General features: G+C 27.6%; 1 protein-coding gene across 1 annotated transcript; it reads left to right on the forward strand.

Moving 5' to 3' along the window:
• Window positions 1-4122: 4122 nt before the first annotated feature.
• LOC125813014 (probable strigolactone esterase DAD2) lies at window positions 4123-8291 on the forward strand. The gene is made up of 2 exons (XM_049492506.1): window positions 4123-4546; window positions 7800-8291. The coding sequence occupies exons 1-2, from the start codon at window positions 4176-4178 to the stop codon at window positions 8230-8232; spliced, it is 804 nt and encodes a 267-aa protein (XP_049348463.1). The 5' UTR covers window positions 4123-4175; the 3' UTR covers window positions 8233-8291.
• The last annotated feature ends 10294 nt before the right edge of the window (window positions 8292-18585 follow it).

Below are 18585 nucleotides of genomic sequence, written 5' to 3' on the forward strand. Positions count from 1 at the left end.
GTGCTAGCAAATTTATTCTTGAAATATTATGTTGAGATATTTAAAAAATAAAGGAAGAATTATCATTGATGATAGTCATATAATAAAAATGGGATGTAAAAGATGCATTAGAATTACAATGGTGAAAGTATCCAAAAAATAAAAATAAAAATAATAATAATAATAAAAAATATAAAAATAAAAAATAATATATATATATATATATATATATATATATATATATTCTTTTTTAAAAATAAATAAAAGAAAACATAAATTTAAAGGCAAAATATTTTGTAAGACTACTGTTAGGCAAAACAAATTAAATGTTGTTAAGTTCATGTTCCATAATTTTAATATATAAAATATAAAATAAATTAATGATATAAATATATGGATACCAAAAATTGAGAAGAATTAAATATTTTTCCTAATTTTGGAGAGAATTTTTTCCAAAACTTGTTCACTTAACTATGATTATTATACTAGTTAATGCAATATAATCTTGATCTTTAATAATTGAATAGTACACATGTCTCACCTCTAGATATGTACTTGACGAAATGGAAGGAAAAAGTAACGGAGGGGAGCCAAATCCGCAAAAGACATGCAATGAGACTTGTCCATGCTACGTTCCTAAAAATCGACATAAACACTAATATATATAGTACAAACAAATAAAGATGACATAATATATAAATATGTCATTTAATTTGGTCTTAGCTCCTATTTATGTCCTCCAATTTTAGGTGAGTATAAATAGACACTTAAAAGTGTATAAAGTTGAACAAATAGACACATACATCCTACGTGACATCCTACATAACAATTTGTGTCCTACATGTATTATGCCACATATGACTCATGTGTGTCTACTTATTTAACTTTATACGAGTTTAAGTATCTACTTATGCACACCAAAAATTGAAGAACATAAATATGAGTTGAGTACAAATTAAATGACATATTTATGTATCATGTCAATAAAAAAACACAATAAATATACGATTCTTTCACCCTTAACAAAAATATCAAGTTCGTCTAGGTCTTATACTATGCAAATCTTAATTAATCAAAATTCATACAGCGTGATATTATAAACAAAGAAAATTATAACAAGGGGAAACAAACGTAGTACTAGAAATTGTCATGAATGCTTTCTGACTTGTGAGGCCAAGTCCTAGATATGACTAGCTTTGAGTAGTAGATTTCATCAATCAATATAAGGATTTATTAAAGATACTAGATTTGAAATTTTTGTAGATAAGTATTCTCTTGGGTCCCACCCTTGATCACCCGCTGTCCTTTTAGCCCAACTATATATGTGCATATTAATTTATTTTGTAAAACAATATTAATGACATGTATATATGTTTGGTGAGATAAAGAGTGAATACAATGCAAATTTATGAGGAAGCTGCTGGATATTGATAATTTAGTTGGTTATTCATAAATGACAGCACACACCCTCGTGGTCTTTATGCAATATCATCTCCATCAATGACTCACAATTCACAAACTCATTAAAGTGTTTTGGCTTTTATCTTCTCTACATTACCCTTTCCGTCCCATTTTAACGATCATTTTAACTTTTTATGACCATTCAAAAAATATAAGATATAGTTTATTGAGTTATTTTTATTTATTAAATATTTTTTTAAAAAAAATTGCACTATAATGAGGAAATACTGTATATATTGTAAAAATATGACATATGAATCTAACTTAACCCCGAATCTAGCTCATGAGGAAATAATAGTCTTAGTCCATATAAGCAAAGTATGGGTCTATCCGTTGCCAATATGAAACTCTAACACCCCTTCACTCCCTAGCCCAACAAGAGCGCGGACCAGGAGGCCAAGCATGAATGAATATATCATATAAAGATATGCACTTGAGCCTAATTCAACCTCAAAAGTTAGCTCATGAGGAAATAATTATTCAAGTATTAGTTATAAGCAGATCACAAAATCATTTTTCAACTAATGTGAGACTCTAAGCCACTCTAACAACTATTTATTTGTTTCTTGTATTTGTTGCTTACTTTTCTCTGATGAACTATCCTCGACAATATAAATTTTGAATCAATCTTATTAGTCGTCAAATGAATATAGTAATAAAATATGATTAGGTTAGAGTCAAATTCAAAATTCAAATATCCACTTGAATCAACATAATTACAATAATCTATTTAAATTTTCCTCAACTTTTTCCTTTAACATATTAAGGTACCTTTCTTTTTTTTCTTATCCCCTTGGAATAGTTTTTTGTACAAAATAAAATTCATAGGATATTTCATTATGAACCAAAGAAAGTAACAGTTGAACTGCGCTATTAGGAAACGACAAAATTCTTGACTTAATGTACTCCGTTTATCAAGGTTTCGAAAAATCTAAAATAGATAATGTTGTCCAAATAAACGAAGGTACACTAGATTAATTTGTAGCCAATAGACAAGTCTTCTGACATTGAGTTTATACAAGTACAACAAATTATGGGCGTCCATTTAAAATATGGATAGAACAAAAACAAAGAACTTGACAAAAATAATTATTATATATGTTTGGAGTTTGTCTAAAATAATCTTTTAATTTAGGAAATACGTTTGACACTTCCATTCTTTTATGCTTATAAAAAATGAGTAGCTTTACGCCTTATTTATTTTGGTTGAGGTTGGTCGATAATAATTAACTAGTAGTTGCTGATGTCAATGGTGGGGTTAAAGAATGTGTGGTGGTTGTTGATATGTTGGTAGTACGTAGTTGATGGCGATGCTAGTTATATGATCGTTTGGTGTGAATGATAAAAATAAATAGTCATGGAATAAGAAAATAGTGATGAGATAAATTTTTTGTGTCTTGTTTGGTTGCCATATTTGTGATAACTTATCTCACCATTTATATTACAGTGATGGGATAAGTTATCCCAGGATAGCTAATCTCAGGATAATTAATCTTGAAATAACTTGTTCCCAACCAAACAACATATTGGAGGTGATTGGTACTAGAGATCACAATGGTAATAGCGATTGATAGTGGTAATGGAGGTGGCGGCGACAATTGTGGATCTAATTATATTGATGAAGGTGACAATAATGATTGATAGTGGTGATGATTGTGATAACAGAGATGGTTAGCGACGAATGGTTGCCAAGTGATAATAGTTGTAATGGTAAAAATGGTTAATGATGGTGACTAATGAATAATAATTTTGATAAAATGATACTGAAAATTATTTTAATCGTCTAATATTGAACCATTCAAATTCAAACCTCCTAAAGAAATGAGGCCTTATACTCCATTACAATAAACAATAAGTGGCCATAGTTATATTTACAGGAAAGTCTAGTGCTGATTTTCTTTAAAATATACAAATTGGAAAAAGAATGAATAGTCAATAGAGATATAATTTAGACGAAATGTTTTTTTTTTTCGGTTTAAACGTTTTACGTGTTTTTTCACGAGTCAATTTTGTAAAGTATAATTACTAATCATGTAATATTAAGTACGTACAAAAAATAAATTCAATATACCTTTAAAATATAGTACGAATTTGTTTTTGTTTTTTTATAATTAAAGAACCAAAAGTCCTCAATCCAAAAACACACTCACTTTTCTTTTTAATTAATCTTAAAATAATTATATATTTCAAAACAATTTAACTTTGAAATGACTATTTTTATTCTTAATAAATGATTTATCGTCAAATTTTAAACCATAAGTTTTACTCCAGCATTCCTTTTTAGTTGTAATAGTTTCCTTTTTTGAGATTCAAACAATATGAATTTCGACTAACATTTTAAGATGTTTTTTTTTCATTATATTGATATGAAAAAAAATCACAATTTACAAATAGTTTCTACATAGTTTTTGAATATCTAAAATTTTATTTTAAAATATAATCGAAAGATTTGAAAATTAATTAAATTAACTCTCAGAAAAGGCAACATGCAAACTAAAAAAGAACAAAAATAATAATAAAAAAATATTTTCTTAAATTTCGTATCAAATTAAATTAATACGGATGAATTAATTAGATGTCTTTTGGCAACTTTATAAGTACCACACCCATCCAATGACTTTTCCCATTCACACAACTCCTACCCAATCATTAAACAAAAAAAAAAGACTACAAAAATTTAGTATTCTTCTTTTTTTTTTCCCTCCAATTAAAAAAAAAAAGCAAAACAAACTCAAATGGGTCAGACCCTTTTAGATGCTCTGAACGTTCAGGTCGTCGGTTCCGGTGAAAAAGTTTTGGTTTTAGCCCATGGGTTCGGTACAGACCAATCCGCTTGGAGTCGAATTTTACCTTTTTTTCTCCGAGATTACCGTGTTGTTCTGTATGACCTTGTCTGTGCCGGCAGTGTAAATCCTGATTTCTTCGATTTCCGACGTTATACGACACTTGACCCATATGTTGATGATCTTCTACATATTCTCGATTCTCTTGGTATCGATCGTTGTTCTTATGTCGGACACTCTGTCTCCGCCATGATCGGAATTCTCGCTTCGATTCGCCGCCCTGAACTCTTTTCTAAACTCATCCTCATCGGAGCTTCTCCCAGGTGATTTTTTTATTATTTTGAGTTTTCTCACTTTTATTGCTCCCAGGACTCGTTTGGTGTGAGGGATAAGAATAAATAGTTAGATGTCTTGTTTGGTTGACATGTTTGGAATAACTTATTCCACCATTTATAGCATAGTGATGGAATAAGTTATCTATATACATGATGGAATAAGTTATTCCGGATTAACTAATTCCAGAATAGTTAATTGATAACTAGTTCCCAACCAAACGATCCCTACTACTTTAGTTTTCAATAATTTAGAATTGGAGTAACTTTTTGTTTTTTTGGTATTCTCGTTGCTGTAATAGCTCACAAATCATAGGAGAAATGTAAATCTACTAGGTAAGGTGTTAGCAGGGTGAATTTATCCATGGTGGCACTTTTAAGTTTATTTGAGTTAATTTAAACTAAATTGGATTAAAATTAAAATATAGATATTTAAAAATTTATACTATTAATCAAATTTCATGGAATTTAAATTTTGATAAATAAAAAGTGACAAATAAATTAGGATAGGAAAAAGTAATACTTGGGGAATAGGAGTGTGTGCATCGGTCGGTTCAGTTCGATTTTATGTATTATTGGTTCAATTTATCGATTTTCGGTTTTTAAATATGTTAAATCAATAACCAAATCAATAAGATATTTTTTATCGATTTATCGATTTTGGTCCTTAACGGTTCGGTTTAACCAATAAGAAAATACTTATAAAATAAATATATGATTTTTCTAATAAATTTGATGTGAAAACACAATAATGTATCTTTACAAATACTCATAAAATAGAAACAATAATAACAAACATTAAAAGAACTATACAAGTGTAACACAAAGAGAAATTAAGAATAATAAAGTTCTTACTTTAGATTTTAACGTTTTGTATAATGAGAAATTATGAACTCAAAGTCATTGTAAAGTGTAAATTGAAAGTCTAAAGGATAAATATAGTAACTAGTAAGATATTGAAATTAATATATAATATTTATGTAAAAGTAAAAGTAGTAAATTACTAGTCTTTATGGGTTATCGGTTTACCCAATAACCCAATATTAAAAACTAATACCGAACCGATAATTCAATAATTTTTTTTAAAAAAATCATTAACCAATACCCCAATAACAACAAACCAATAACACTTTTCAATTTTTGCACACCCCTATTGGGGAATATAGATTTTTAATTTTTTTTTAAACTACATCTGATATTTAAGCCAAATTAATAGACACATCGCACATGTATTCAAATGAAATGGGTAAATGGATTGTGGTAGATTTAGTCCACAAATGACATTTAAATATATAGCTCATTTATGTAGTCTAATTTTGGAGAGTCGAAATATCATTTGAGATATTTTTTTAAAAAAATCGAGGATATTTTAAAGATAATTTCTTGTTATATGATATATGTATGTATAATATCCTTTTGAGCATGAATTTATTGGAACCAAGTTTTGTACCTCATAAAGTAGTAGTAGAATTTACTTATGTCGTACTATCTTTAGATATTGTTTGCATATTATGCGGACTATATTATTATTGTTTGTATGCATGTATAATATTTTTTATTGAGCAAAAATTTACAGAACCGATTCTGTTCCCCACAAAGTAAAGATAGAATCTGCTTATATCCTACTTTCCTGCGACTTCACTTGCATATTACATGGACTATGTTATTGTTGTTCATATGTATGTATAATATTTGAGTTTCTATACATACATATAATATTGAGTTTGGTTGGCCTACTTAGACCATCTCTAACTCATCTTTATTTTACTCTGCATTCTCTATATTTAAAGAGTAAAATAAAGAATAGGTTCTCCAACCACTCTCTATTCTTTAATTATAGAGAGGTGAATAGTAGATCTCCAAATTTACTTTTTGATTATTTTAATATTATTTTTATTATATTACTATTTAAGTCTTTATCATTTGTAATTATTTTCTAATGTAATACAACATCTAAAAATATATTATTAACAAGTTACCACTTCCACCCAAATTAATAATTTTTCTATTTTAATTGTTTAAAGGAAATGGTCACTTCAAATGTGTAATTTAAAGTTATTTTAATATTATTTATATTATATAAGATTATTAATTAAGTCTCTAATATTTATAATTATTTTCTAATTAATATAACATCTAGAACATATTATTGATAAGTATACTGCTTTCATCCCGAATTAACAATTTTTCTAATTTATTTTTTTATTATTTTTTGTCATTTGAAATATGTAATTTAAATTATAATTATTTTTCATTATGAAGTGTGTACAAAATTTACATGATAATTCAAACAATCTATTTTTATGTTATAGTGATAAATTATTAAACTACACTTTTTAAAGACTATGAAAATATTTGATGCAATAGTTCAAAATGGAATAGCAGAAGTAAATTAGTGCACGGAATGATTGGATACAAGACGAAATTGTTAAATTTAAACAATTTTTAGATACACATAAAAAAATAAGGGCAAAAAATACTCATTTTGAGTTCCGTAATACATTAATAGAACATATATGAGAGTGTAAAATTTAAATTAAAAATAAATTTTACGTTGATACAATATTTATGATGTTAATTATATTTCATCAATAATTTCACTTTTATTTGAATTATTCGTTAATATGTATTATATAATATTTATTGTAATTTATGTTATTTAGAAATTTTGAATAAAATATAATTTTATATTAAATGAAAAATTTGAAAAATAATAAAATGTTGTATTATATAAAGATTTATAGAGTGATTATTGCAAAAAAAAAAAAAGAAGAAATGATTTATATTACTATGAAATAAGAAAATAGGAATGGAATATAAATAATAATATAATATAGAGGAGAGAAAAAAAAATTCTTTTTTAGAAAGTAAAATAGAGAATTAAATTAGAGTTAATTGTCTGAAAAAACAGATAACTCTATATTTGGAGAGAGTAAAATAGAGGATAGGGTCGACTTAGAAATAGGAATATTTAACGTGGTCCTTTTGCTTATTGTTTTCTTTTACTTTTTCTCAATTCCCCATAAAGTTAAGAGCACTTTTGTCAAACTAACTTATCTTATCCTAAGTTTATGTTTTGACAAAATCCATGAATTTATTTGCTTAGGAAGGTTATGATCAATCAATTGACATTTCATGTTATCAGAATCCTTATCTTAAACTTAAACTAAAAAACAAATATATATTTTTTCTTTTTATTATCTCCACCAAATCTTTAATAAAAATAATGTTGTACACCAATCAGATTCTTGAATGATGAAGACTACCATGGTGGATTTGAACTTGGAGAAATAGAGAAAGTATTTTCAGCAATGGAGGCAAATTATGAAGCATGGGTCAATGGTTTTGCCCCGTTAGCCGTCGGAGCCGACGTTCCGGCGGCTGTACGAGAATTCAGTAGGACATTGTTCAATATGAGACCGGACATAACATTGTTTGTGTCAAGGACAGTGTTTAATAGTGACATGAGGGGAGTTTTAGGTCTTGTGAAAGTACCATGTCACATTTTTCAGACAGCAAGGGACCACTCTGTACCTGCTTCAGTCGCCACGTATTTAAAGAACAACCTTGGTGGGAGGAACACCGTGCATTGGTTGAATATTGAAGGTCATTTGCCACACCTTAGCGCCCCGAATTTATTGGCTCAAGAGCTAAGGAGAGCTCTTTCTCATAGGTGATCGATCTTGTTGAAGCAGGTACAGAGTGGTTGAACTCATAGAACTTAAATCCTGAATTTTCATTTCATTTCTTCGTACAACCAAACCAAAATCAAAGAGAAAAAGGGCTATGCATGGTTTGTTTAGTGTTTGAACCTTTGATACACTTTGTGGATTTGTGGAAAAAGTTTGGATTTTTACTAAATAGGATGTTGACAATATTCAAGAATAACAATGCTTGCAAAAAAGAAACTTGAATACACAAATTTTGAGTTTTTTTTTTTTGTGTGCATTACAAGTTACTTAAAGTAATGTATGATGACTTTTGTTCCTCAAATTTTGCTTTGGTGTAGCTTATCCAAAAAGAAAAAGAGGTTTTGGTTTAATTTTCTTGTTCCAATTTACTATGTGAGAATAAAGCAAAGAATATGATTTTTTTTCTTTTCATAATTGACATTACATATTATAATGTGCGTGATTTTTATTTTTTAGTTCACAAATTAATTGACCCAAATTAGAGTATTAATTTATTATGAGACGAAAAAAATCTCACATAATTAATGTCAGTTGTATGAGGGAGAAAAATAAATTTTGAAGGAGATGGTGACACCAGGCAAATGGCAAGGAAGGGTCCATTATGATTATCCAAAAAAGAGGATAAGAAGATGCACTGATAAATTTCACGTGAGAAAGTGTCACTTCTTGGACCATTTCCACTTTCCTCTTTATTTTTAGGGTTATATTTTTCAAATCCACTTTTGTTTTTTTCTCTTAAATTCATTTGGTATTTATGTAAAGAAGAGTTTGCATCTTCAAAAAAAACAAAAAAACATAAAGTCATGTGGCACAAAATAGAAGTGTCAGTGTCGGTCTTTGTTAGAATTTTAAAATAGGAACAAAAATTATACTCTCTTTTGTGTACGGTTTATTTTGTTCTCTATATAAAGGACCTGCCATATTAAGACGAAAAACGGATAGAATTGTACTAATGTAATGAGCTGTTAATTAACAATTTCGTGTGGGATTCTAACATTTGATTATATTTAATTTTTCATTATAAGAAAAAAAGTAAATAGATATAGTGATACTTTTTTGTGACTTTTTTTTATGTAGTTCAAGAAAAATAGATGTATGAATTGTTTCTTGAGTTGAGAATCTATTAAAAATAGTGTATATTTTATTTTTATCGGACTCTATTATATTGGATATGTTATTATTGTTTACAGTGATGTGAATTGTTTATACCAAAGTTTGAATGGTCTTGTTATGGATTTTTGTGACCATCATACTTTCTCTCTTATTACCTAATTTAAATTAAAAAGAACCTATCATATGCAATTCTATCTTTAATAGCTGCTCAATCTTTTATTTTTCAAAATCAAATTTGAATATCACGGGATTTTCTCACCGCTTTGTTCCTTGTAAATTTGTAATTATCTTTAATAGTATTTCTTTCGTTTCAAAAAGAAATTATTATAATAAGAATTTGAGCCTAGCGAGTCATATTTTCTTGGGCTAATTACCCGGTCATAATTGATGGCTGTGAGCTCTCAAGTGTTTTGGATATATAGCCCATAATATAAGGAAAAATTACTTATATACACACATTTACTTACCTTAATATCCATTTATCTCTACCTTTTTTTTAAATTTCAAAAATTCCTTATTCCCCCAATTCATAAAATCTTTCGGATACATAAATATTTCACTCATATTTTCAGCCTACACCCACGTTTTCCACTCCCCATTTCACTCCTCCATTTTATCTCTAAGTTCTCTCCACTTCTTTAACAGTTACAAATTTCAAATTCATTTTGATTTTCAGAAAGTCTCTCTCTCAAGTTTATCAATTAATCTATTTTAGAATTTCAAATCTTTTCTGTTTCCAATTAATGATTTCAAATTATTCAAGTTGTAGATTTCTTTCCATCACATCAATTTTTGATTTCTTTTATTAATATTGTTTAATATTTTTCATCTTAAAAAATAAAAATAAAATTACCTCAGCCCCCTGCCCTCATTGAAATCTTATTGAACCTTTGCAATTTTAGTTAATCATATTGTCGTTGAAATTTTTTCTTGAAAAATATTTATTTTCTTTTAATGTTTCTACTATTGAAAAACGTCCAAAAAAAGAAGAAGAAAAAAGTTGGATCTGCCATAGCACGGCCATCACTATCAAAGATACATATTTTTAATGTATCTTGTTTATTTTGAGCCTTAAATTAATCTTTATTAGTGTTATCATTGATCTGATACATCACTGCTACAATAACATTTGTTTTATACAATGTATAATGTTCATATTTAAGGTATTGATACATAAATCTAATGTTGTTGAATTTTTTATTAGTGTTTATCATGTTCAATAAATGTACTTGATACATAAACTTTGTGTTATTTATCACACACACAAAAAAGAAGCTATTTTGGAACAATTACATGTATAATGTATTTTTTTATTTTAAAATATAGTATTTCTCAAACAAAATAAGATACATAAATAACAATGTATCATACACTAATTTTTTAGTTATAATACATAAATTCAAATTTATACTAAATGTATCTGATACATAACAATTACCAAACAATAATGTATTGATCTCAAACTTAAAATCTTATGGGCAACACTTTCTTATTTAATGTATCTAGTAGAAATACAACACTTATCAATTTAAATTGAAAGGATCTTCATGATCTCAAACAAAATATGATACATAAATAATAATGTATCATGCACTAATTTTTTAGTTACGATACGTAAATTCGAATTTATACTAAATGTATCTGATACATAACAATTATCAAATAATAATGTATCGATCTCAAACCTAAAATCTTATGGGCAACACTTTCTTATTTAATGTATCTAGTAGAAATACAACACTTATCAATTTAAATTGAAAGGATGTTCATGATGTATCTTCTCAAAATTTTCAATAATTTTGAATCAAAATTGAAAGAATCTTCAATGAACTAGGAGAATAATTTTGAAACTCAAAATTTTCAACAATTTTGAATCAAAATGGAAAGGATCTTCAATGAACTGGAGAAGAATTTTGAATCTCAAAATTTTCGACAATCTTTAATCAAAATCGAAAGGATATTTTTTTTTTTTTTAATAAATTACCCAGTCTTATCTCTGGGCAGTGTTGTATTAAGCAAAAAGATACAGAAGGCACTACAACAAATTTGACTATCAAAGACAAATGATTTCGTCACTTATAAATCATATTTCGTCACCAAAGATCTTGTGTGACAAAAAAAATTTCGTCAGTCAGTCGTCACTAAAAGTTTACAAAGACGATTTAGTGCATCGTCACTAAAAAGTTATATTAACTACAAAAAGAAAAATCGTCCCCAAATGTGTCGATATTTGTGACGAATTTATTTGTCATAAAAAGTGTAAATTTTTTGTAGTTAATAGTATGGTTTTGTCACTAAAAAGGTTATTTTCACTAACAAAATTACATCGTCACTATTTATTTAGTTTAGTCAGTGACGACATCAATTGTCTCTAAACTTATATTATTTCGTAGTTGAACAAATGTAAATTTGTCACTAATGGCTGTTTTTTATATACAAAAAATTATTTCGTCCTAAAATATATAAATTAGGGACAAAATTATCATTATAAAAAGATTAACAATTTCGTAGTTAAATTTATCACCGTGTCACGAAAAGCATAGTTTTTACTGACAAGATATAATTGTCACTATAAATTATCATGATTAGTGACAATATATTTTATCACTAAATGTAGTCGACTTATGACGAAATAATTTATTTGTGAGAGAAATATTTGTCTTGAAAAGTTTGATTTAGTTATTGCTAAAAGTTACCTTTGATGAAATAATCTTTTGATGCTCACAAACATTCGATGACATTTAATTATTTCGTATTGATATTATTTTTTAAATTAGAATACATAAATTGAAAAATAAATAATAAAAATATGTCAAATAATCATAAAATTCATCCATTATCATAGCATTAAAAACAACAAACATTTGATGATGTTCAAATTTGTAAATGGTAATAATTCACTAGTTTCTCGTTAATTTGATAATTTATAAATGGTGACAAATTTTCTCATATTTTAGAAGATTAATTAATTCATCAATATAAAAAATTTACTAGGAAAAGTCTAAAATCGTAATATGTAACATGAAATTTATTAAATTAACAGCATGACAAATATTAAATTTATTTTTTAAACTTAGCAGATATCATATAATAATATAAACTCAACACAATAAAATAAAACATTTAACATAATAACAAAAAGTGTCTCTCATGATCTCAAACCTAAAATCTTATGGAAACACTTTCTTATTTAATGTATCTAGTAGAAATACAACACTTATCAATTTAAATCAAAAGGATCTTCATGATGTATCTTCTAAAAAATTTCGATAACTTTGAATCAAAATTGAAAGAATCTTCAATGAACTAGGAAAATAATGTTGAAACTCAAAATTTTCAACAATTATGAATCAAAATGGAAAGGATCTTCAATGAACTGGAGAAGAATTTTGAATCTCAAAATTTTCGACAATCTTGAATTAAAATCGAAAGGATATTCTTTTTTTAAAAATAAATTACCCAGTCTTATCTCTGGGTAGTGTTGTATTAAGCAAAAAGATACAGAAGGGGGTTGGGCCTGACCTCAAATACAACACATTTTGTGGTGATCACATCACCATTGGTAAGCCAGAAGAGGCAGAAAATAGCCAAGTTTCTGACAAAATTACCACCTAGCTAACATAAAAGTTGGCCTTGTCAAATTTGGATCGAATACAAGGCATTTGCCACTTATCAAGTTGAAAGGGGCCTTTAGAGGTTCCGTGCAAATCAAAATAGGAATACAACTTGATTTTGGTCGGTGGTCGAGGCTAGTTTGGCCAAACTATCAGCTACTTGATTGCACTCCCGATAGCAGTGCTTCACTTCATAGTTTGTCGCATTCTTGATCTTTAGCATCTTTTCAATGATGTTCATCGAAAGGATATTCGATAAACTTGAAGATTCACAAAAGAAATAGTTTGTCCAATAACAATTTCATACCTTTTGGATCCTTCATAACTCAACCCGCTTATCCAAAATTTCGACAAAAGTTTTTATGAAAAAGAGAGAACGGTGAACAAGAAACACTATAGGATTTTGAATTCTTGACAATAATTTGGAATGGGATAATGTAATTTATGGAATCTTAATTTGATTTTCAGCTTTTTCCCCCCGTTAATTAGTCAACAAATGGATACTATGAGATCTTAATTTGATTTTTCAGCTTTTTTCCCCTTAATAAGTGCAACAGATTTGATACATAATGTATCAACAATAATGTATTCGGATCCTTAATTATGTATCCGAAATGCTTAAAAATATGGGATTTATGCAATTACAAAAATAATAGAGATAAAAGGCAATTTAGACTATGATATTTATGTAAGTTATACCTAATATAAGCCATAGTTTCAGGACCAGGGTATTCACAAGGGCCCATTATCATTACAATGTGAATATTCAGCTAATTTTAGGTTGCAAAATTTTCAAAGGAGTCAATTTTGACATTCCCATTTAATTTATATACAGTTTTTAAAGTCCGAGTTTACCAAATTAAACTTCAGATAAAATGACTGGAGTACATATGAGTGGAGTTCATATCGTTTTATTTAAAGTTCAAATAAAAATAATTAGACTTTAATAATTTTTGAATGACTAAAGATCAATCAATTTTGCCTGACATCAACCATTTTTGTTTGGATTTCATCCATATGTGCATGGAGTTCAGATTAAAATAACTGAAATCAAACAAAAATATCTAATGCCAGCCATATATAATTTCAGACATTACATGTAAAGTTAAATTTTATCAAAATTTATTATAGGTATCGTATATTTGAAGTTATTCCAACGTCGATACATACACCAATAAATTTTAAAAGCAGACACAAGTTAAATTTGGTGTGGATATTCGGGCCTTTGCCTTTTTCGGGTTTGGACAATATCTATGGGCCACTAGTCCTCACTTATGGGCTGATATAAGATGGTGTTGTGGACAAGATAGATTCAAGATGGAATATTCAACTTGGGGTAAAGTGTTCCTTAGTAAGGACGATTACATATTTTGGACAAATCAAAACCTCTGATTAAGATTAAAAGACATCACAATTCTTGGTAATAAATCAATATTCTTGATTGTATCACAAACTTAAATGATGGCTTGTATTAGAAGTTAGAAACTAAGAACTCTTGCGTGTAATATTATTATATGTTACTTAATTGGACTTAAATATAACAAAAGAAAACTCTTGAAAAAATGACCATCTTCATTTTCTTTTTTTTTCTCTCTAATAGATATGTATATATAACTTAATTAACCTAATAAATCAAGAGCAATTGGTATGAGATGACCAACGAAATGAAGGGCAACTAAGTTTATCGTTTTCTTTCTTAAATTAATATAGTAGCCTATTAATTATTTCCTAGGTAATGCAATCATATTAAAGTAAATACATTTTTCTTTCTTGGGATATAAACTAACTATAGAAAAATTAATACTCAATATTGATAATTCTAATGAATTATAGAAACAAGGTGGATCTTGAAAAGTATGTTGATAATTCTAAAGAATTATAGAAACAAGGTGGATCATGAAAAATATGAAAAATAACAAGCATATACAAAACGAATTTGAAAAATCCAGCTTTGTATATGCTTGTCATATTTCATATTTTTCAAGGTCCATTTTATTTATACGTTTATCATATATCATAAATCGTGGAGTAAGTAAGAAAAAGACAACATGATGGGGCTTCTATATGTACGGTAGGTTTGTCGGAGATCTTTCATACAAGCTGTATTTTCCATCATGTTGTCTTTTTCTATTTACTCCACGATTTATGATACATGATATACGTATAAATAAAGCGGACCTAGAAAAATATGAAACTCTTTTAATCTAGATATAATTAACTTTCATGGAATGCGGCTTTATAGGGACTACCATACATATGTTATCCTTTTCGTACTTACTCCATCATTTATGATACATGTTACATGTACTTCAGATCCACTACAAATAATTATTGCAATGTTTAAATTATTGGCATTATTATTAGATAAAATTCCCCAAAGTTTCACTTGACATTGGCATGTTGTCTTCCTTTTTAATTTGTTGTATTTCTTCATTAGTTTTATCTTTTGTCACATGGAAATTATTAAAATGTAGATCTTGTGTTTCAAATGAATTGAAAACTAGGTAGATTATTTATTAAATATATCTTCTGTCTCGGTTAGGATCAAACGCGATACCACTTGTTAGGATCAAGTGCTTACTGCATTGTACCAAAAGCTATAACTGATAGTCAAGGCGTAACTTTATATCTTAACTAAATCCACCACCTAGTCCCTCGTGGGCCTTGCCATAGGCAGGATATAGACATTTCCCAACAATCTCAAATAAGCCATTTTAAATTTTATTTTATTGAAATGACTTCCTATTGACATTTTTTAACTTGTCTAGCAACCTTTTTATTTCAGAAAAAAAGAATAGATATGAGTAGTTCAGTATTTTTTTTTTTTTTGGGTAATTAAGTAGTTCAGTATTGAATATGTTTCATAATAATAATAGTAAAGATTACTACTTTTTTAATACAGTAGAAAAACTAAATAAAATTACTTAAAATCTTTCCAAATCAACACTCTATTCCCTTGAGCATAATATCCTGAATTATCATATCTTTTTTTTTAAAAATGTTTGTGTCCTTCATTTGCTAAACAATCTGTACATTTGTTTGACTCTGTTTAAATATTGTGTAATATTTAGTAATAATATTGATTTTCATTTTTCAACAAATACTTATAATGTTCAAAAATAGCCCTAAAAGGAAGTAACTATATGTCCTTTTTTATAAGCTTGACAAACGAATAAATAATTAGTTTCCATTTCAAGATCTTTATATATTATATCCCGTTTGTTTTTGCTGATTTTAGCCCTTGATTAATGCTTCATAACTTCAAAGTGAAGCTTGAAATAGGTCTTATTTTACCTAAATTTTGGATATTCATTTTCTTTATCATCTTTAAATTTCTTTAAAAAATAATATTTTTACCTGAATATATCGATATCCATTTTCTTGATCATCTTTAAATTTCTTCAAAAAGCATTATTTTTACCTGAATATACCAATATTCATTTTCTTGATCATCTTTAAATTTCTTCAAAAAATAATATTTTTACCTGAATATACCGATATCCATTTTCTTAATCATCTTTAAATTTCTTTTAAAAAAAACAATATTTTTACCTATTTTCTTAATCATCTTTAAATTTCTTCAAAAAACAATATTTTTACCTGAATATACCGATATCAATTTTCTTAATCATCTTTAAATTTCTTCAAAAAAACAAAATCTTTCATTTTTAATCTTCGGTCTGTCATCGAAATAATTTAATTTTGGCATAATACATAAATTGGACTCTAAACTTGACTTCAAATTTGAAGTATGACCTCTAACTTTCATAGTGCACAAGTAGGCACTTTAACTATCCAATTCTTAAACAAAAAAACACGCGAATCCAACAACCATATTGTGTGATATACAAACGCTCCTATGTGCCTTATTAAGCCACTCAGTGGCTGCCACGTAATTAAAAAATTACACGTATTTTATAATTAAAAAAAAGAAGAAATTAAAATACAAAAGGGTAGGGTCGTATTTTCTTTTCCCAATTTACTCGATTTTCACTCAACATCAGCGGAGCCCTAGCCCTAATTTCTTTGCAAATCAAAGTAAAATTGTGAAGATTTGTGGTCAAAGTTTTTATCTTTTGGATGTTTATGAGTTGTTCTTCCTCAATTTAGTCTGGTTATGTTAATTTTTGCTTTTTGAAAGTTTATTTTTGGTAGAAGCTGTCACCATGAATGTAAATTCACTTTTTTTTATACCTGAATTATTTGCAGACCAAGAAATCTTCATTATAGCTCTTTTTACACAATGACAAAAAAAATTAGAAGCCATTACATAAAAAACGAAAAGATAAAAAAAAGCTTGAGTACTAGAATTAGGAAGAAGAAGAAGAAAAATGGGATTTTGATTTGAAAAAAATAAAGATATATTTAAAAGGGATTCATTAAGGGTAAAATTGTCATTTCTGCTTTTTTTTTTTACTGTTGTGGGCCTCAAAAAATACCCCTAACGTGCCTGAATTGCGTCTCAATCACGCGTTATGCCAGGTTGGATTTGCGTTTTTTTTTGTTTAAGAATTGGATAGTTGAAGTGCCTACTTGTGCACTTTAAAAGTTAGAAGTCATACTTAAAATTTGAAGTCAAATTTAGGGTCCAATTTATGTATTATGCCTTTAATTTTCTTAACATAATAAATTATTTTATTTTATTTTACATATAAGAGTAAATTAAATAAATTCATCAATTTTATTACTACAACGACAACGTCGTAACATCATCATCTCTAATTGAAGTTCAACATTACTCTAGATATCTATTTGTCAAACTAAAAATAAAGCCACCTAAAATGAGAAGCTAAATAAAAGAAGTGTTCCTTGGGTATTAGAATAATAACAAATTATACATAGTATAAAAATAAACGCTGCAAGAACATAATTAACGTTATGAATTGGATTTAACAACTAAAGTAATCGCCATTACAATTGATAAATTTTAGCGACAAAAAGTCACACCCTTAATTTATCAATATTTGTGATAATAACCGCAATAGGCTTTAGTGACCTTTGAATAACCGGATAAGATATGAACAGTAAATAATATAATTGTAATTGTTATTACCGCTAAAATTTATTTTTTAACTAATGGTAACATCATCATTAATTGAAGTCCAATATTATTCTAGGTAATTATTTGTCAAATTAAGCATATAAAGCCACCTAAAATGAGAATCCAAATACTATAAGAACAAGTAGTACAACATAATCATAGTGCTCCTTGGTTGTTAGAATAATTATTAATTTTTACGCACTTTCCACGTTTTTAATTTGAAGTGTTTGTTTAAAATACCCTAACGTGGAATTAACAACACCATATTTAACTATGTACGTGTGTGGCCTCACCAATTAACGTAATGTCCTTCCCTATATCGTGTCTTGTCAATTTGACATAAATTTCCCCCACTACCTTCTTTACTTTTACAATATGATGAATGAAATGTTCCACGTCGATGGGAAAAAAAAGAATTTTAGGTTTTATTTTTTGACGGTTTGACTAATTCTCTTCTTTATGATATAGTTTTTACAATAAGTTAGGTCCAAGTCTAATTTAACATAGTATTAGAGCCATATTTGATGTCCACCGCCCCCTCCCCCCCATCCCCCCACCCCAACCTCCCCT

The sequence above is a fragment of the Solanum verrucosum genome, unplaced genomic scaffold, assembly GCF_900185275.1.
Source record: "Solanum verrucosum unplaced genomic scaffold, falcon-dt-bn FXZP01000235.1, whole genome shotgun sequence".
NCBI classification, from domain to species: Eukaryota; Viridiplantae; Streptophyta; class Magnoliopsida; order Solanales; family Solanaceae; genus Solanum; species Solanum verrucosum.

Bases quoted from the DNA above. Each gene is read 5' to 3' on its own strand.
- LOC125813014 (XM_049492506.1), top strand. From the start codon at position 4,176: ATGGGTCAGACCCTTTTAGATGCTCTGAACGTTCAGGTCGTCGGTTCC. The intron at 4,547-7,799 runs GTGATTTTTTTA...TACACCAATCAG, and splicing joins CTCATCGGAGCTTCTCCCAG to ATTCTTGAATGATGAAGACT.